This window comes from Acartia tonsa, chromosome 4 (genome assembly GCF_053477335.1).
Source record: "Acartia tonsa isolate MP-2025a chromosome 4, ASM5347733v1, whole genome shotgun sequence".
In the NCBI taxonomy this organism is placed as follows: Eukaryota; Metazoa; Arthropoda; class Copepoda; order Calanoida; family Acartiidae; genus Acartia; species Acartia tonsa.
In genome coordinates this window covers 56943152-56964359 of record NC_137263.1, presented here as the reverse complement: position 1 = coordinate 56964359, position 21208 = coordinate 56943152, and the positions used below count along the sequence as shown (strand labels likewise).

At 32.4% G+C, this 21208-nt stretch overlaps 1 protein-coding gene across 1 annotated transcript in view; it reads right to left on the bottom strand.

Annotated features, from left to right (window-relative positions):
- LOC145315569 (rap guanine nucleotide exchange factor 6-like) overlaps positions 1-16607 on the bottom strand; it is a 134111-nt gene extending 117504 nt beyond the window's left edge. The window contains exon 1 of the mRNA XM_080155550.1: positions 16251-16607. Within this exon, the coding sequence (XP_080011676.1) occupies positions 16251-16412 (162 nt within the window). The 5' untranslated portion in view covers positions 16413-16607. The remainder of the gene's footprint in view (positions 1-16250) is intronic.
- Positions 16608-21208: the final 4601 nt, after the last annotated feature.

The following is a 21208-nucleotide window of genomic DNA, read 5'->3' as shown; positions in this document are numbered from 1 at the left end:
CATTAGAAAAATACTGCAGAGCTAAAAATACCAATAGGCCCCTAAATAACTTTTTTTGGGTATTTTAAAGTTTACTTTTTTACTATAGATTGAGAAAGTTTTGACAGATCATAAAGTTTTTTTTTTATTTTGGAGTAAAATTCTCAGCTTTTAGAGTGTTTTGCTTCATAAATATTGTATTCTTAACCATGAACCACTTCATTTTCTGAGATATTTTGTCTATTTTAGTCCTTAAGTGTACAGCTTTACAGTACATTGTTTCTATTTGTTAAAGCAACATATGTGATAAAAGAAAAAGATTCTTTTTAGAGTAAAATGCTTATACATCAATCAAAATCTATATTTTATGATTTTTTACTGATCCACTGAATTATGCAAATCTAAAGAAAATCAATGGGAAAACATTTATTTTGTACTTTTCTCCTCTTTTAAAAAATGATTCTGATAAAATAACAATTTTTAAAGGGATTTATGCATTAACCCATTAGTGCCGAGCGCCACTTTTATGGGCCGATCGCGCTGAAAGTTTCAGGGAAGCTTTATAATGGTCAAAACGGAATTCGTATTTTTTTGTTTTGCTCTAGTGGCGTGCACAGGAAAGTTGCAAAAAAACCTGGTTCAGCTCGGCCATAAATACCAACCAGGCATTATTACCCGTTTTTGGTGCTTTCCCCCGGCGTTAAAACCCGGTTTTCCTATAAAAACCCGGTTATTTTGACCAAAAATCGAAAAATGTAATTTTTGAACGCCAAAAGTGAGATGAACACTTTTTAGAACTTTGATACGATCCGTAATTGAAAACTACACAACCTCATGTAATCTATAGAGCTACAAGTATAATACGAAGCGTTTTATTTCAAATTTAGTGTTTAGCCGGCGATTTCGGGTAAAAAAACCCTGTTTTGTTCTTGTTGTCAAAAAAGATCTAATAGTGAAACCGGGTAATAAAAATTTCAGACTCCAAATGGAAATGCCGAACTGGGCTTATATAGGGCGTAAAAAAATGATAAAAAAATCATATAAAAAATAATAATTTAAATAAAACGAATTCACAATTAGATGTACTTGTCAATAAACTTTAGATTTAACGAAAAAAATCAGCGACTTTACTATAAAAACAAAAAAGTTAGATGGGGTATTTTGAATTTTCATGATTTTCAAACTTTGTTGATCTATACCGGGAAACGGAAGTAAGCAAAACTACCTGCTCCAGGGGGAAATGAAAGCCAGGGTAGTAGAGGGGGGATTCATACTGAGAATGATGCAATTATGAAGCCGAAAACCGGTTTTTTTTACATTTTCTGGAACCGGGTTTTAAAACCCGGTTCGGCACTAATGGGTTAATTATAATGAAAAACAGTTTAAGGTAGAATTTAATGATTTTTCTAAAGAAGAAATATTTAATTAAGTGAATCAGTCTGTTAGACCAAGGGTAGAAACTCAGCAGATAGACAGACAGGCAAGAAGAATTATCAAATTACAGTTTAACTATAATAGACAATTAATTAAATAAAATCAAATAGAGAACCTGTGAATGATCAGACAGATGGAGGGATAGACAGTAAGAGATATAAGTTTTCCGGAATTATAATGTAGGGAGTAGATTTGAAATCTGCATCAAATTTTAAGGATTTTTTTTAAAATTCGTTTTTTGTATAATTCTTTATCTAAAAGCGGAAATACAAATTAAGTTAATTAATTTTGGCATCTGTGATTGGTGGATTTAAAAAATCTGCGCTCTGATTGGATGTCGTACATCATTCAACCAATTAGAGCGCAGGTAGTTTAAAATCCACCTATCCTATTGGTCAAAATTAATAAACTTAAAATGTATTTTCGCTTTTAGATAAAGAATTTTACAAAAAACGAATTTTATAAAAAATCCTTAAAATTTGATGCAGATTTCAAATCTACTCCCTGCATTAAAATTCCGGAAAACTTATATCTCTTAATAGACAGACAGACGGACATTAACAAATTACAATTAGGCTATGCTTGAAATCCGAAAGAGAGGCAGTTAGACAGATAGACTGACAAGTAGAGGGACAGACAGACAAAAGGACAGACAGACAGAGGGACAGACAGACAAAGGGGTATTGCCTAATAACAGTTTGGCTGCTATATAAATCATTAAAACCCACCATAAAAAAAGAAATTTAAATTAGTTTCATTATTTCAATACTCAACTCCCCCCCCCCTCCCCAACTCAAAGGGGTTTATTATTTCTTAAAACCAATAAGTGACTTCTCAGCATAATATAATTGAATATACTTTTTATTTCATCAATTTATCTTGAGTAGAACGAAAGTTATAATCATTTTATTGTCTACAAGCAATATGCTTTGAGTAAAAATCAACCTAATTGTCAGTAAAAACATCATATTTATGCATATTTACACAGTAAATAAATTTTAAAATTGTATTTTATTGTAATGAATAACTTAAGAGGGTTGTATGAATTATCAAAAACCTAAAAAAACCTAATTTGGTTAAATTAGTCCAAGTAATGATTGATTTAGTATAGCACGTATGAATATGTTGTCAATTTCCTATCAGAGTCCCTGTGACAAAGAAGTTAAAGATATTGCATAAGATATTTTAAGTTAAATAATAGGATAGTTTAATTAAATAAATTGTACTGGGGGGTAGGGTAAAAATAATGTTTACCTTTGCAGTTTAATTATTAATTCAATATATATAGATATTAACAGCACACACTAGAGAGAGAGAGGAAGAAGAGAGGAAGTTTTACTCCCAATAAAAAGCAACTATATACAGCATTATGATAACAATTATCTCTAGAAAATAATTATGCTGTTTGATTTATTGTTGAGCACAATTTGTTTTTAATGGTAATGTCAAAAGTTTAGGTAATATTATATTATTTTTTTTTCAAACAAACCTTTGTGCAGTAATAGTTATTTCTCGCATCGTATTATAAATGGCTTTCCGCGGATATAGAATGTACAATTATGAGATTAAAACTAGTTTTTTTTAGCCCCGAGGTGACGAAGTCACTGGCTAAAAAAACTAGTTTTAATCTTATGATTGTACATTTCTATATTCGTAGAAAGCTGGATATAATACGATGCTAGACATAGTTTTTTTGGTATGGATAAGAACCGGTTCCTATCCACCGGATTCGAATGAATACGAGAAAGAAATATGTTAAAGAAGGTTGACAAGGATTAGATGTGATTTAATTGAAATATATTTCTACAATTGAGCTGTTTGTTTATCCTTGGAAAATCTCTATTCAACAACATTGCCATGTATTATTCTGTTTTGTAGTTGATACACTTATAGTAGGAGGTGAAGATTACGAGCATGGAAAAAATCCTTTAGCATAAGAAAGTTTTCAAACTACAGCATCATAAAGGAAGCATTGATAAAATTTGAAAGGCTTTATCCTAAAATTTTTTTCAATTTCCTAGTTAGTATGCAACACTTTGGTGGTTCTGAAGACTTGACATTCCACCTGCCACTAAACTGCTCTCAACATCTGTGAATCTTTATATTTATCTGTGATGTTGATCTAGGACTTTACCGAGGAGGAGAGGATGTCCAAGCTTACACAAGATCAACAATGTTCCAAAGCAATCTACCTTGTGATTATATATCATTTGTATTTGTAAGATAATCTATTTGTGCATTTTAATATGTTTAATGTTTGTCCAATTCCAGACAAGTCCTGAGGTTTTAATATTATTGCTGTGGCAGGTGTTCCACATGAATACATGTGTTGTTTTACAGAACCTAGGAAGATTGGGGTCGAGTACTGAGTTGTGTGTGGCTGCCTGTATTAGTCTAGGTATTGACTTTATTCTACTTTCTCAACATCAACAGCCACAAATACAGCCTACACCACAACAGCATCTACTACAGCCACCACAGTAACTTCTACAGCCACAACAACTATATTTTGAATTTCCTAGTTATGTTGTACAGCCTTTTCAGCTATTTGCAACTAATTATTATATTGTACAGCCTTCAGAGGCTGCCCAATTTCCTGAAACACAATATTCTAATAACCAGTAAGAGATGTTGTAGGGAACATGGATCTGCCTTAACATTGCATATTCGCCTTCTGGTCAACACCAACATTAGATTTAGTGAGCTTAACCACCTTATTGATGGAGTTTTAGGAATATAGTAAGGCTCACCGATCAAAGTTTTAACATTGCTAAGCAACCTCTAAAAAGAGGTTGAAAACTGTGTACCAATGCAAGGAGCATGCTGTCAGTCTGCATGAATAACTATGAAATCATTAGATTACACGCATTACAGAGTTGAGTTTTTAAATAGCTTAAAATGAGAATACACGGCCTCCCCCAAAAAAGAGTATGGGAGCCCCCCCTCCCTTTTTCACTCCCCACTCCCTCACCTCTCTTTTAAAGGCACACGATAAGGAAATGGAAGAGGGAGGTGTGAGCAAGGAGCAAGGGATATGAAGTGGGAGAAAAGGGGTAAGCATTCAATAGTTGCCAACTAGAAATTACATTTTTCTAATAATGTAAAAGGATGTGGTATTAAAATATTACTCGTAAGATATAATAGTAAATGAAAGCTAGAAGGATTATAAAAAATATTAGAAATCTTATTTTCATTTTTAGTTGGCAACCATTACTAGTATTAATGGCACCTTCCCCTTTTCTCCCTGTGTATATTGCTTGCTCCTTGCGTTCATCTCCCTTTCTCAATCAACATATAATGTGTCCCAGCACGCTTGCCTGCCTGTGAGAAGAAACTGGCCCAACACGCCTGCCTGCTTGGCAAGAATATGAGACAGCACGTTTGACTATCCCTTTTCTCGCTGTTCAAATCCCTTGCTCCTTGTCTCCACCTCCCTTCTCCGTTTCCTTTTTCTCTGCCTCTAAAAAGAGAAGGGGGGTTGAGGAGAGAAAAAAGAGTATGGGGGCCCCCATACTCTTTTTTGGGGAGGGCTGTGTATTCTCATTTTAAGCTATTTAAAAATCCTCTCAGGCCAAGGCTTGAAATCATCACCTTCAAGACAACTGGAAATTTTGTTTATAAAACCTAGAAACTGTAACAACCCTCTGAATATTGTAGCTTTATTGGATTGGGACAATATAAGGAATACAACACCGGGTCGATCGAGAAACAAAAAAAACATGATTTTAATAAGGTTAGAAATTCTATCCTATAAAACTTTGGCTACTTTTATCGAATTTTATCAAGACTTTTCTACTAAATACTATAATCTACCGAAGTGGTAATTTTGTTAATCATTAAAAGTATATTAGTTTATTGTTCATTGAGATATCTTGAGGGCTAACAGAGGGCCAGTCAGATTGTGTTGTACAGAGATTATACGGTTTTAAGCCATTATATAACATGGTATTTTAGATTATTGAACAAAGTAATTATTTTACTGTGCTTAATTTTCTAACCCTATAATTTATATCCCTGTAGTGCAACAATGCAGTTCATGTGAGTATGTGTATGTGTGTATTTATGTGTGTGTGTGTATGTGTGTGTGTATATGTGTGTGTATATGTGTGTGTGTGTGTTTGTGTAGAGTGATTTAGAAAATAAAATTTTTTGGATTTTTGTTATTGTTAGAAATATCATTTTTTTAAAACTACATATCAAAAAGTTCGTAATTTTTAAAAAACGTTTGGGTATTTTCACCTATTTCTAGCCCCTTTGGGGGGCTCTAGTCCTGCAGGGGCAATCACCTAACCTAATCTCAATAACCATTCAAAAGCGACTGTTATAATACGACGAAACGCCTCTTAGGAGGCGTTGTCATAATACTTTTGTGTTATATATATTTATCCCTGTCAATCTGGTTTTTGGGGTTTTTGTAGTTTTGGTGGGATTAAGTTGGTATGTTGATAGTCAGTTTGGGTTTATTTTATCTATCTAATTTTGTGTTTGTTTTGAAAGCGTAGCTTCTCTATAATTGGTTTGTCAGGGAGAATTAGGTATAACATTAGTTATTTATTCTTAGGATAAATAACCAAACGTATTTTTATTTCATGGCTAGAAAACAAAAAAATCTGAAATTGGTAATACAATCTTACAATAATTACATCCTTCTATATAAAGTAGAAAGATTTTTTGTCTAGCTTAAAATTTCGATAATTACTGAACCGATTAAGTTCTCTATTTTATGGAAGCTTCTAATAGACCCTGTATGGTGTTTAGGCTAATTAATCTTTATATAGAAGTTTGTTTTAGGCTATTTTTCTTCTTTCTTTACTCCTTCTAATACAGAATTGCTAGATGCTAGGAGCGCAGCCGCTAGTTAAAATATAATAGAACCACCATATTTAAAAATTTTAATACTTCTTTTTTTGAATCACTCTAGAGGTCTTTCTTAGCGTTTGCGTGTGCGTGTGTGTATGTTGCCATATTGGGTAGAGGCATAAGGAACCACCATTTTTTCATGGTTAGTGGTGATATGAACTTACCTAAAACAAAATAAACGAGGGTAAATACTTAAATTATTGGTTGAAAAGTTTGGACACTGCCAGTTTGGACTAAATACCCAAAATCTAATGAAATTAGTTAAAGTTAATGTAAAGGATCTAAAGCGATAAGACAATGGTTGATAAATTGATGTACCTCCCCAAAATACCCTTTTCTGTGGATTATAATTAGTTGTTAAGGCATTTGAACAGTCTACTTAATGAACCAACCAATCAAAATTCATTAAGAAAACGTTATCATAAAACTTTGGGGACTAGTGTAATAAACAGCCCAATGTCCCCTCCCTCCCATTAGTTTTCTCTATTAAACTTTGTCTTAATAAAAATTAATTGGCGGTTTAGGATAAATTTTGTAATTTCCTAACCCCACCCTAAATTTAGTAAGATACTAGAATTAGGGGGAGAAAAGTGAGGTTTTGATTAATTTTAAATTAAGTTACATTTTTTATCCTATAGAAATTTCTTAATTTAAAAATTATGCAAAAAAATGTATAAAACTAGGATAAATAAGTTTATGGAAGGCGCAGCAATAACAAAATAACAACAATAAATAATGATAATACTTAAATGAAATTATTAAAGCATGGTTATCAAATATTACAAAGTATAATATAAAGTAGTAAGTTTTTTTGAAGCTAAATATCTCGGAAACTGCTGGTTCGATTCTATTGTAATTTTCAGGGAAGCTTTATAAATGTCTTTGTGTGATTTTCCAGACCTGCTTCGTTCTTCCTAGGGACAAGGGGCGAAGCAACACTATTTAAGTTAAATGTCTAGATCTACTGCAGTTCACGGTAAAATATTGCTGATAACGAATATTGCCAAACATCTATGAATTTTAAAGGCTGCTAGCTGCCAAACGGCTGAACGTACAGATCATGCCCGCACACTGTTTTAAGCAGCACAAGAAGGCCTACAAATAATCTAGAATAGCCATAAATCAATAACACATAATTATCTCGCAGTGCAGAGAAATGCGCGAAAAAGGCCTATTTTACGTGTTTTTTCTTCAGTGAAGCTTTCCCTGTGCACCATTGGATCTTGGCTATTTCAGATTATTTGTAGGCCTTCTTAAACCGCTTAAAATGGTGTGCGGATATGATCTGTACGTTCAGCCCTTTGGCAGCTAGCAGCCTTTAAAATTCATAGATTTTTTGGCAATATTCGTTACCAGCAATATTTTACCGTGAACTGCAGTAGATCCAAATGTCTTATTTATTTCTAATCCAATAGTTCCATAAAAATATTCTGATTATAAAGTTCTGTACTCTACAAGTGTTAATGTTCGTCTGTCCTACCGTCTGCTTCAAGAGCTTCACTTTTATGAATGTTGTTATCCTTGTTTGTGTTATATCCTTATAATAAAGTAACAGGATGTTTGTGTGTTTGTCTGTGTGTTTGTATGTTTGTACCGAAGGATCTCGCTAACCGCTGAACCGATCGGGTTTTCCTTAACAGGGTAGCTTCTCATAGGTCCCGGGAAGGTTTGTAACTATTTTCTTGGGGGGTGGGACACCTCCAACCCCCGCCAAAAAAAAGAAAACCCCCCCCCCCCAACAAAAAATCTTAAATTTTTTTTATTAAAATTAAAAATGGGGGGGGGGGCACCCGACTCTCTTCTCCTCAAGTGCCCAAAGAGGCTTCTAGGGGGGTAGCCGCTAGTCTTGATTATAGAAACAATTATATTTCAAATAAAACTTGTATTTTTTGAACAGATTTTTAATGAGTTTTTATACTTTATTGATTTTTTATTCATAGATAATGAAAAAAATATAAATAAATATTATAGCTTGAAGCTACATCTATAGCCTACAATATATTTGCGACTGCACCTTTAGCCTTTAAGGTTTAACTCCTTATAATAAGTAGTTACTGAGATCTTAAGGGACAGACTTACATAAAACTGCCTAATTCAAATTATCTAAATTAAATTAATTGGTTATAAGATTTTCATATGATTTCAAGAAAGGTTAGCTTATTTAAACTTGCTAAGAATTTTTACCATTTTTTTGTCTGAAGGTTAAAATTACTGAACCGATTTAGTTCTCCATTTAAGGTTTTAGGCTATTTTTCTTCCATTCCCTAACACTTTAGTAAAGATCCCCTAGATGCTAGTGGCGCATCCGCTGGTTTAATAAAGTGTTTGTTACACTAGTCCCCAATGTTTTATAGTAACGTTTTCTTATTTATTAGCTTGACAACTTTGGACCTTTTGCTAAATTTTGATTGGTTGTTTCATTATGTTATGTGATCAAACGTTTCAACCACTAATTAGAATCTAGACGTAATTTTGTGTATCATAATTTGGGATGTACATCAATTTATCGATTATTGTTTTATCCCTTTCAGATTCCTGTTGCTGGCCATAATCATAACTCATACGGTATTTTAATCTTGCTTTACATATTTATAAAATTAAATTGTTTTTATTTTTTGTCCTTTCACGATTTTGAATTTATGAATATAAAGACACAACATCATTAGCAGGGAGGGAGGGCGAGGACAATGGCAATAATACCACATTCAAAAATTAAAGATTCAGGGATATAGCCAATAAATTTATGTACATCCATTACGATGATACACAAAATAATACCCCTTCCAACTAATGAACCAAGCAATCAAAATTTAAAAATCTCCAAAGTTGTTAAGCCAAGAAAATGTTATTATAAGACTTTGGGGACTAGTGTAATAAACAGCACAATATCCCTCCCTCCAGGGTAAAGATTAGTTTATTGTCCATTGTACTCACCTTGCCCCTCTGGTTCATTAGAAGTAAGCCAGTATAAACCAAAAATTTTAAATGGTAGGGCGATTTCTTTCCAAATAAAGGGTATCTGTTAACTAGCATTTATATATATTTGTTTACAGGACACTATGTTCCACGAGTGACAAAAAATCGTTTTTTACATTTTGGAAAATACAATTTTAAACAATTGATTAGTAATATATACAAGTTTTTGAAAATATAGCAGAAAGGATTAGCTTTTACTATGAAAAATAAGAATTTTATGTGCAATCATACCAGAGGTATGGAATTAAGTTCCTTTTCATCATTGTAAACAACTATTTTTAAGGTCAACTAAACTACATTTCAAATCATCGTGGACCCTTTATTTCTAAAGCTATTTTTAAGTATTATATATTTTTGGAATCAGTATGTAATAATTTATACGTTTAGCCTTTAAAAGAAGTCAAATCTCCATTTTTTGTTGTAATTGTAGATGGTTTTCTTAGCATACCCGATTTCTGTAAAATAGACAATTTTCTTCTAATGAAAATTTTACGTTTGGTTCCAGATCTTTTAAGACCAAAAAAGTCCAAGCAAATCCTCTTATATGGTGATATTAGATGTATGTATAATATCAGAGAACTTTACCCTGTGTATGCGAAGGTATGCGAAGTTTGTTTTTTTAAGCCCTAAAGATACTAGGGTCTATCAAAAAATAACAATTTTTAAAGATATAAAAGTAATTTATTTTTCTACTTATTTCCAACACATATTCAATTAAACTAAAAGTAGAGAAAAGTTTTAAATAAAGATAATCCCTAAATGTCTAGGCTCTTATCTGAACCATTTTACCTTTTTATTGGGGGGGGGGGAGGGGGGGGAATGCCCGAATTATATCCATATCTGAACCCATTAAAGCTAGAAGTTAAAAAAATTGTATGTGGTTTTTAGTTCAAATATATATTCTTATTTAATTCGTTAGCGTTATTTACTCCCTTCACCCTTTTATTAAGCAACCTTTTTCCAAAGGTGCTTTCATACTTATTAAAAAGACAAATAGAATTTGTATTGTTTAAGATAGAAAATGCTTCCTTTCAAGTAAATTGAAAATAAAATGAAAGTCTTTCATATCAGAGATTTATAAGGATTAGACAATGGCCGAGATATTAATGTACATTCCCAATGCTAATACACAAAATTGCCCCTTCTATAACTTATAATTAGTGATTGAAACGTTTGGACACTCAACTAATAAACCAACCAATCAAAATTCAATAAAAGTCCCACAAATTGTTATGCCCACAAATAAAAAAACGCTATTTTGTGAATTTGGGGACTATTATAATTAACAGCCCATTGTCCACTCCCTCCCTACATATACACACAGAAAATAAATAAGAAATAGGCTCATCTGTATGTAAACTTTAGATTAGAAATCTCAAAATACATATTTCGGCGGCGGCGATTGGTGGGAAAACGGCGGCAAATTTTCATATAATTTCAGTAGGTCATAAATGCTTGTTAGAAAAGCTTATGTTTAAAATTTGAAGTCTATAGGTCAAAAATTGCGGTCTCAAGAGCTGTTTAAAGATTTCAGAGGGATCAGGACCTGCAGGATCATACCTGGACCCTGAAATTGACTTAAACACTTAAATTTCATATTGGTATGTACTAGTATAGGATATTTTAGTATTTGGAAACTTAAAATGCTTAGTTTAAGGCAAACAAAATATTTTTAATCTTTACCTGTATGACCCTGCCAGGTTTGCTGGCATCCTGTGCCAGCCAGGATGGAGATATTTAAAATTTCGCCATTATATTGAAAGATATATGGATACTTATTGCTATTTAAATAAAATTTCATCAAAATTTTAAAATATACACTCTCTATGATTTTTTGTCATTTTTTGGCTTTTCTGGAACACGGTGCAGGAATAGCTTAATTGAAGATAAATTACACCCTGAATCGATTCTAAGTTGTGTTTCATAGCGTAGCATCTCTATGAATATGATCCTACCTTTATTCAGGAAGAGAGGGGCCATTGGACTTTAATTAATATTATTCCCACAATTCAGGTTTTTCAAAGCGAAGCTTTTCTATAATTAGGGTCGGTATGTCCGTCCGTACGTCCGTCCGTCCGTCCGTCACGGATAGCTTTTTTCGTTAATTTAGACATGTTAGAATTGTCCTATCGATTTAAAATTTTTCATGTTGATTCCTTTAGTAGTTAGGTACGATTTAGAAAGCGTAGCAACTCTATAATCATTACCAAAATGTCCGTACGTCCATTTTAAACATGTTGAATTTTTTACTTTTTTAAATAGCTTTTTTCGTTAATTTAGGCATGTTAGAATTGTCCTATCGATTTCAAATTTTGCATGGTGATTCCTATAATAGTTCGGTACGAGTTAGAAAGCGTAGCAACTTTATCATTATTACCAGAATGTCTGTACGTCCATTTTAAACATGTTGATTTTTTTACATTTTTAACAACAAATTTGTATGTGACCTAATTATCCGATTGGTCTGATTTTTGGTATACTGATTCCTGGGACAAAAAAGTACAATATTATAAGCGAAGCAACTCTATAATCAAGTCCTAAAAATGTAAGTATGATTATAATCATTATCCTGTATCAAGCAGTTTTTCAACAAATTTACTTACAATTTTGCTTTGACTCTTATACATTCGCATTCTGATTATTCAGTTATGACATTATACAAGTGTTAATGTCCGTTTGTCCTACCTTTTCAGAGCTTCGCTTTTATGGATGTTGTCATCCTTGTTTATGAATCCTGATTGGGTAATACAAATAAGAAACAATAATTATGATCTGCAAAAGGTTTAATTTGGTTTATTATTGTATTTTAAGGTGTACACCATTGTCTTATCTCTGAAATTATTCATTTATTCAGAAAATATTCATCTATTCTTAAACAAGGACAATTATTTTCATAAAAAAATCATCAAAAATTTATAACAATAACTAGAATTTTTATGGATTTTAACAATGTAATCTATTCAGGGAATATACCTACTGGTCATGTTATGTTTTTTAGGCTATTTTTGGGATGGGACACTCCAAACTCGAACACAGTAATAGTGTCTGACTGATTATGACGTAACAAAAAAAATTAGCCAATGAGAGGCCACTATAAATTTTACCATTGGTCAATAACGACCTCTCATTGGCTAATTTTTTTTGTTGCGTCATAATCAGTCAGACACTATTACTGTGTTCCCAAACTCCCCCCCCCCCAAAAAAAAAAACACGAAAAATATCAACCTCACCCCATAAAAAAATTCTTTTTAAAAAATGGGTCAACTACCCCCTCTGCCCCAAATAATCTAAAATACAAAAGTGTGGGTAAATCAAACCTTTTGGGGCAAAGCCCCAAGAGGCTAGGGGCGAAGCCGCTAATTGCTGAAATATTGTCAAAATCTACACATAATTGCACTTGAATGAGTTTGTAATTCATTAAGTTAATCGAGACAGGAAGGGAGGAGACATTGAACAGTAAGTCATACTTGTCCCCAAAGTTTTATAAACACATTATTTCTTTTTTGGCCATTAGAGACCTTTATAAAGCTTAATTTTTATAATACAAACTAGCAGAAAACAAACTTTTCAAAACGGGTAGTTTTGTTTATGATAATTTGGGGTGTACATCAATTTATTTTTGTATTTTTCCATTAGATTCCTGGATGCAAGTTAATATGCTTTTAATTCTTATGTAACGGACCTATAGACGGATAGACAGACGTACAGAAAAGCACAAATATCAATAAGCTACGCTTTAAATAATTTAAGACAAAACAATGATGAATAATCCAACCATGAATATGTCAAATCTATTTTCAATTCAGAGGTGAATTCTTAAAAAAAAACTTTTTTCCTCACTGCACTGCCTCACTAAAATTATTGAGGCTCGCTTAATTCTTTTATGACAAATCCTTCATAATCGTATAAAAAAATCTACAAAAATTAAATAAAATCATAAAAGGGTCATTAACATAAGATATTGTTTAATTTGTGTAGATTTTTAATGCAATTTTGGATGATTTTGCACACATTTTTTTAGCAAGCCTCACTGATTTTAGTGAGCCAAAAAGTTTTTTAAGAATCCACCTCAGTAATGGATATAAAACATGCGTGGATGTATAGACAGGGGAAAATTTGTCAACAATTTAGTTTGCTAACATGGACCTTATTCATTGGTCAGTTCGTTCATCCAGTTGGAGGGAAGGGTATGGGCTAAAGGGGGTTGATAGGGGGATTATTATTTTAGCAAGCTGCGATTATCACTTTATTAGATTACATGAAAATCTGATGCAACATCCAAGTAATAATATATCAATTAAAATGTCAAATGTATTTTCAATTCAATAACTAATGTCAAAAATCAAGTTTTTTTAAAGCGAAGCTTTTCTACAATTATGTTCGGTATGTACGGCCGTACGTCAATTCGATCTTCAATAACGAAAAGATCTTATGGATTATTTAGGCATGTTAGAATTATTCTATATACAATTTTGTTTAGACTTATAAATCAATATTTTTTTTATTACGTTATTACGCTCTAATTCTACAAGGGTTAATGTTCGTTTGACCTACCGTCTGATTTTAGATGTTTCATTAATATATTGTAATATTTTATTTAATAGAAATAAAAAATAACAAATAAACAATAGCTTAAATCCTGTCACAATTTTCAGCGAATCTTAGTATTCATCTATGGTAGGTTAAAGCCTATTTGGCGTAGGGGTAGGTGGAGTAAAGTTAAATAAATGTTTGTTGTAGCATAACCGACAGACCAACTGACCTAGAAATGCTGGATGATCTCAGGTAAGAGGTATATTAGCTAAAAAAACTCGGAGAGTAGCTTCGCTACTAAAAACAGTTTAACCTAAAGATAATGGCAGCTAATGATTTTTGTATAATACAAGGATGACAACATACAAAGAAAAAAAAGAATATCGATAGAAATAATTAAAGATATTCATCCAATCTTTCTGCCGAAGACCCTTTACTCATTATTGAGATGAAATATATTATTTTCTCATCTAATCTACATATAAACTTTGAAAAAATAATCTTGAATTTAAAATATAATATTTTTTTTACGAAAGTTTAACAATTGAATAATCATATGATGAATGTACGTAGTAATAAGGGAGGGTAAAAATACAATGGTTTTATAAGCACGTAATCTTATTCGTTGGCTCAATACTACATTTGTTGATTTTTTAAAATCAATAACATTCAAACTTTTCATACAAAAATTTCATCTACAGGAGGGGTAATTTTGTTTATCTTTATTGGGGATGTATATAAATTTATCGTCTATTGTCTTATCCCTTAAGATCCCTGATAATTATAGAGAAGCGTCGCTTTTAAAAAATATATAATGTTGTAATCGTTGCGTTGTCTGTAAAACTTCCTTTCATGTAGTTTCCTTTTCAAAAGCGAAGCTTATCTATAATTAGAATTTGTCAGTCCGTCTATGCGTTCGTATATACGTAACGGTTAGCTCTTTTCGTTAACTTAAGCATGTTAGAATTGTCCAATTGATTTCAAATTTTGCGTAGCAACTCTATGATCGTTACCAGAAAAAGTATCCTGTATTTCACGCAAAAAATATTTTTTCAATTTGCTTTAAGCTTATAATGTTCTGACACTTTTTATGTTCAAAGGATCTCAGAATCAACGGACCGATAAGGTCCTCCTTTACCATGAAGCTTATCATAGGTACAGGGAAGGTTTATAACTATTTTGGGGGAGGGTTTCTCTATCCTCCTAAAAAAATCACCCGTAGGAAATTATCCTCCTACCCCAAAAAAAAATGATTTTACTTTTCTGTTTAAAAAATGAAATTGAAAGGGGATGGTTGGTTGACTTCTACTCCCCCCCCCCAAATCCCCCCCCCCACCCAACCTTTTTCCCAAATGTACTAAAAAGCCTCTAGGGACATGAATAAATTGAAATTACAAAGGAAAATTCGATTTGCAAGCTTTTGGGATTTTCACATTACTACACATTGGCAAGGGTTACTGGGCCAATATAAAACCCTGTGAAACTTGAATGGGGTTTTGTAATCTTAAAACAACGGGCGCGCGGGGGTATATAATGTGCACTCCCCCTTATAAAACCAAAAATTTAAATTCCTTCAAACACAGGCATGTTGCATATCAAAATGACCGCATTGAAATGCTGATTACGAATCTAAAAACCGTTTTGAAAAATATTGATTCAGTCTTAACTGATCTTCAAATAAACTACCAAAATAAACAGTGTTTACTAAATCAGCTGTTTTAGATACTTAATTCGATCTTATTTGAACTAGGATCAATATTTTTTAAAATAGTTTTTAGATTCGTAATCAGCATTTCAATGCGGTCATTTTGATATGCAACATGCAAATTATAATTTTTGGTTTTATAAGGGGGCGGGCAAATATTATACCCCCCGCGCGCCCGTTGTTATTAGATTACAAAACCCCTTTCAAGTTTCACAGTAACCATTCCCAATGTGTAGTAATATAAAATTTCAAAATCGACCCACCCTAATGGTTGGTCGACTTCTGCCCCCCCCCCCCCCCCCCCCAACATTTCCCCAAATGTACTGAAAAAGCCTCTAGGGACTAGATATGAATAAATTGAAATTACACAGGAAAATCTAAAACAAAATGTTTTAGCTATCGTATTTCTCCCTCTAAGGATTACTAAGTAAAAGCATTTTTTTATTGTATGAAAATCCTCGTGTCTAAACTTTAAATTTGCATTTGAATTTAACTTGAATGAATAACTTTGGATAATTAATCCCTTTTAAGGTGTGGGGAGGGGGTGATTTTCGCCAAACCCTCTTATTTTTCTGTCTCTTTAAAACAAAAAAAAGAAAGCCTTATTGACTTATAAGTGGAAAAATATTTGAAATAACCACCTTGTAGACCTTAAAAAGAATTAAAAACATAACATCAAAAATTAGTGTAAAACACGCAAACTTCAGGATCCAGGTAGGATCCTGGATCCTGCAGGCAGTGATCCAAAAGAAAATAATCTTACCTGTAATTTCCTAAACTGTGGACTCACTTTCAGCGCCTCTATGAACCTAAACTCTGTGTAGGACGGATTTCTGCCGCCAACCGTGGCGGCAGGACCGATCCGGTGACCGCCAGCCGCGGTCATGACCAGTAGGTCACTATTATGGTGGTTGTCATATTCCATTTTTAACTTTTTTTCCCTTTTTTGTCACTTTTTTTCATTTATTTCTCATTTTTTATTAAACATTATCAAAATTCACTAATTAATAAATAGAATATATGTTATAAAATCACAATAAATCACTATTTAACAGATATTTTTCTTTAAATAAATAATGCCACTTATAAAAAACGTATTTTCACTAAAATTTTAGTAGAAATTTTTTTCACATTTTTGCGTCTTGACTAGATTGAGTTCTTGCGTTGACTGAGTATGACTTATTTGTGTGTAGGTGTGTGTGTTTGTGTGTGTATTTCTGTGTATATGTGTGTGTGTGTGAGTGTGCGTGATCGCGTATATTGATCTACGCTACGCTACGTTTATGCCCATCTTCAAACGATATTCGGAAATAAGAGCAGATCCTATAGTCCGTATAACCACAAAAATCACTGAAATCACAGCAATTGTAGCGTGTTATTGTACTGTTATAGTCTTTTTGAAGGAACCATCAAAGGACCTTTAAGCACACACACGCTCACGAACCAAGAAAGGGAAAGGGGGTGGGGGGGGGGTCGCAAGGATAATATGTACGGCGCATAGCGCATGGAAAAAAAAGAAAAATACAAGGGGGGGGGGGATTTGGTTGACGACGATTTGGTTTTGAGGATTTATAGTTCATTGGGATATTAGCAGAGATAGAGACATGTGTAAGGGGAAACGGTTTAATGTGAATCTAAAGGGATAAGACAATGGCAGATAAATCACCAATTAAGATACACAAAAGTACCCCTTAGTAGCTTACAATTAGTGGTTGAAGTAATTGGACACTGAATTTAATGTAGAAACCAATTATTTTGTTAGGGTTAAAAGTTCAAGGATATGTAAACAGAAGAAAATTTTGTATCAAACATAATTTCTGCTTTTTTAAAATTTGGTAACGAATATTTTTTCTTAAATTGTTTTGTTCTCAAATATCTGAAATATGGGAAATGAGAATGGACATAATACCCAGTGATGCTAGACAAAATTGCCCCTTATTTTGATGAAAAATATTGGATAAAATGCACTATAAGTTTATAACTACCTAACTAATAAAAATTAAATAAAAGTACCCAAGGTTATTGATCTAACGAATAAGATAACGTGGTAATAAAACTTTGGGTACTACTGTATTGACAGTCCAAAGTCCTCTCCCTCTCTGTCTATTCCTTTATTGTGATTATCAGAATAGCGTTATCTATTTGTGTAGATGATATAAGACAAACAAACGATATTACTACGGACTGACACTCTAAGAAATAAGTATTTTTTTCAATTTAAATACAAATACAACTTTATATTTAATACAAAGTAGAATGATGTCTTTCCGTCCCTTAAGATCTCCGTAACCACTGAACCGATAAATTATGGGCAGCAGCACCAGAATTAATTTTTTTTAAAATTACCTCATGGGGCAAATACCCTAGAGGTTAGGGGCGAAGCCGCTAGTATTATTATACAGTAAAACAACGTTTTTTAATTCAATTTTATTTATGTTTAACTTAAAGCTTCATGCTTTCGCAATCTTCAGAAAGATTCTAATATAATTAGATGATTTATTAAAAAAAATTTGCAAGATTTTTCAACATTAATTTCATTCAACTAATCACCAATGTAGATGTATATTAATTGTTCGTTCATTGTCTTATCCCTTAAGATCCCTAATTTTGGTTCTTAGTTTCCGGAGAATAAACCTTCATGTAATATCATTGTTTTATGCTATTTCTTTAGAGTGGTATTACTACACATATGTATTCTGTATTTGCATAATACATATGTACCCTTTAAATGACTCTAAACTACATGTAGATGTTTGTGTGTGTGTTTTCATGGAGGGAGGGGACATAGGGCTGTTTATTACTAGTTCCCAAAGTTTTATAAATATAATACAAAGTTTTCTTATTCGTTGGCTCAAAAACTTTGAGGACTTTTGTTAAATTTGATTGGTTGGTTTATCAGGCAAAGTGTTTTATACGTTTCAACCATTAATTGTAATCTACAGGAGGTAATTTGTGTATCATCATTTGGGTTGTACATCAATCTATAATGTCTTATCCCTTTAGATCCCTGGTGTTTGTGTGTGTTTGAGTGTATAAGTGTGTGTGTGTGTGTATGGGTGTGTTTGAGTGTATATGTGTGTGTGTGTGTGTATGTGTGTGTTTGAGTGTATATGTGTGTGTGTGTGTATGTGTGTGTTTGAGTGTATATGTGTGTGTGTGTGTATGTGTGTGTTTGAGTGTATATGTGACAATGTGTTTAATTGTGTGTGTGTGTGTGTATGTTATTCTTACTATCTGAAACCAAAAAGGTAGGAACCTACATGTGTAAAAATCTTATTTTGGTAGCTACTAATTTATTAATTTAAACATGTTAGAATTGTGCTTGCGAATTAAAACTTGTCATGAGCATTGCTATAATAGTTTGGTAAGATTTTGGAAGCGTAGGAACTGTTTAATCATTACAAGAAAGTAAGTATTTTTTTAACAGTATAATTTTAGTCTTTTTAGCCATTTTTTAAGATATATTCTTATTCCTAGTTTTAATAGTTTGATTTCTGGGACGATAAGGCACAATTTTTTAAGAAAAGCACCTCTATTATCAAGTATTGAAACTGAGTATTTTCATATCAAGAATTCTGTATTTATGTAATTTTTGGATTGAATTATTTATATAAAGCTTTTCAGACTTCTTGTAAACTTTTTTTAGTATGGCTTCAAAACCCATTAATATCCGGTGGATTAGAACTGGTTCTCAGCTTCACTGAAAAATCATGTCTAGCATCGTATTACAGATACATTTCAATGAATATTAAAATAAAAATCATAAAATTAATACCCGTTCTGTTAGCCCGGGCCTTCGGCTCTTCGGAGCTAGCAAAACTGGTTTGCATCGAATATTTTCTTATTTTAATATCCGCGGAAAGCTTTCTATTATACGATGCGATAAATCTTCAGAAGACTTCACCCTACCCTGGAAGTAAAAACACGACAATTCCACGACGCCCATTCTTTCTGAAATACTACAACTTAATTCTCTTTCTTTCTTTCTTTTTATTCCTCTTTTTCTATATCTCCCTTTGTTTTTATATCTTCTCTCCCTTTATCAATGTATTTTTTATCATTTTCTCACTTTTTCTTTTTTTAATCACTCTTTAATTCCCTCTCTCTCTCTCTTTCTCACTTTTTCTTTTTTTAATCACTCTTCAATTCCCTCTCTCTCTCTCTTTCTCACTTTTTCTTTTTTCAATCATTCTTTAATTCCCTCTCTCTCTCTTTCTCACTTTCTCTCTCTCTCTCTCTCTCTCTCTCTCTCTCTCTCTCTCTCTCTCTCTCTCTCTCTCTCTCTCTCTCTCTCTCTCTCTCTCTCTCTCTCTCTCTCAATCTTTCTATAATTATCTTTTTCTATTGTTGCCTCTCTTTTTTCTCCCTTTTCTATTTTTCATATGGCTTTTAAATCATCTTTATGCCTTTTTTCTTTTTTTATGTGTTTTTAAAAGCGAAGCTTTTCTATAATTAGGGTCGGTCCGTCCGTACGTCCGTACGTCCGTAACGGATAGCTTTTTCCGTTAATTTAGGCATGTTAGAATTGTCCTATCGATTTCAAATTTTGCATGGTGATTCCTTTAGTAGTTAGGTACGATTTAGAAAGCGTAGCAACTCTATAATCATTACCAAAATGTCCGTACGTCCATTTTAAACATGTTGATTTTTTACTTTTTTAACAACAAATTTTTATGTGATCAAATCATCGGATTGATCTGATTTTTGGTATATTGATTCCTGGGACAACAAAGTATAATGTAATAAGCGAAGCAACTCTATAATCAAGCCCTAAAAATGTAAGTATGTCCATAAAAATTATCCTGTATCAAGCAGTTTTACAACAAATTTACTTACAATTTTGCTTTGACTCTTATAAATTTATATTATGATAATTAAGTTCTAACACTATACAAGTGTTAATGTCCGTTTGTCCTACCGTTTCAGTGCTTCGCTTTTATGGATGTTGTCATCCTTGTTATTTTGTTTTTCGTATACAAAACAATAATTTATAGTTTTAACAGATAACCACCACTTTTGATAAAAAAAATTACCCTTATTCAAAATAAAACTGTTGTGTAAGAAGTTCAGAAGCATGTAGTTGTTTCAACCTAAACTAATGAATATTTAAGCAATTTAAAAATATTTTTAAAAGCGAAGCTTTTCTATAATTAGGGTCGGTCCGTCCGTACGTCCGAACGTCCGTACGTCCGTAACGGATAGCTTTTTTTGTTAATTTAGGCATGTTAGAATTGTCCTATCGATTTCAAATTTTGCATGGTGATTCCTTTAATAGTTAGGTACGATTTAGAAAGCGTAGCAACTCTATAATCATCACCAAAATGTCCGTACGTCCATTTAAAACATGTTGATTTTTTTACTTTTTTAACAACAAATTTTTATGTGATCTGATCATCCGATTGATCTGATTTTTGGTGTATTGATTCCTGGGACAACAAAGTATAATGTAATAAGCAAAGCAACTCTATAATCAAGTCCTAAAAATGTAAGTATGTCCATAAACATTATCCTAAATCGAGCTGTTTTTCAACAAATTTACTTACAATTTTGCGTTGACTCTTATTTACTAAGTATATTTGCGATAACTTTTATTTAATAGATTCTTCTAATTTCTAACATTTACAAAACAGCCTGCTTAATTGCTTCAAGATCCATGTCAGATCTATATAGGAAATAAATGTCTATATATGAGCTCAAGTTTTCCAAGGAATATATGTTTAA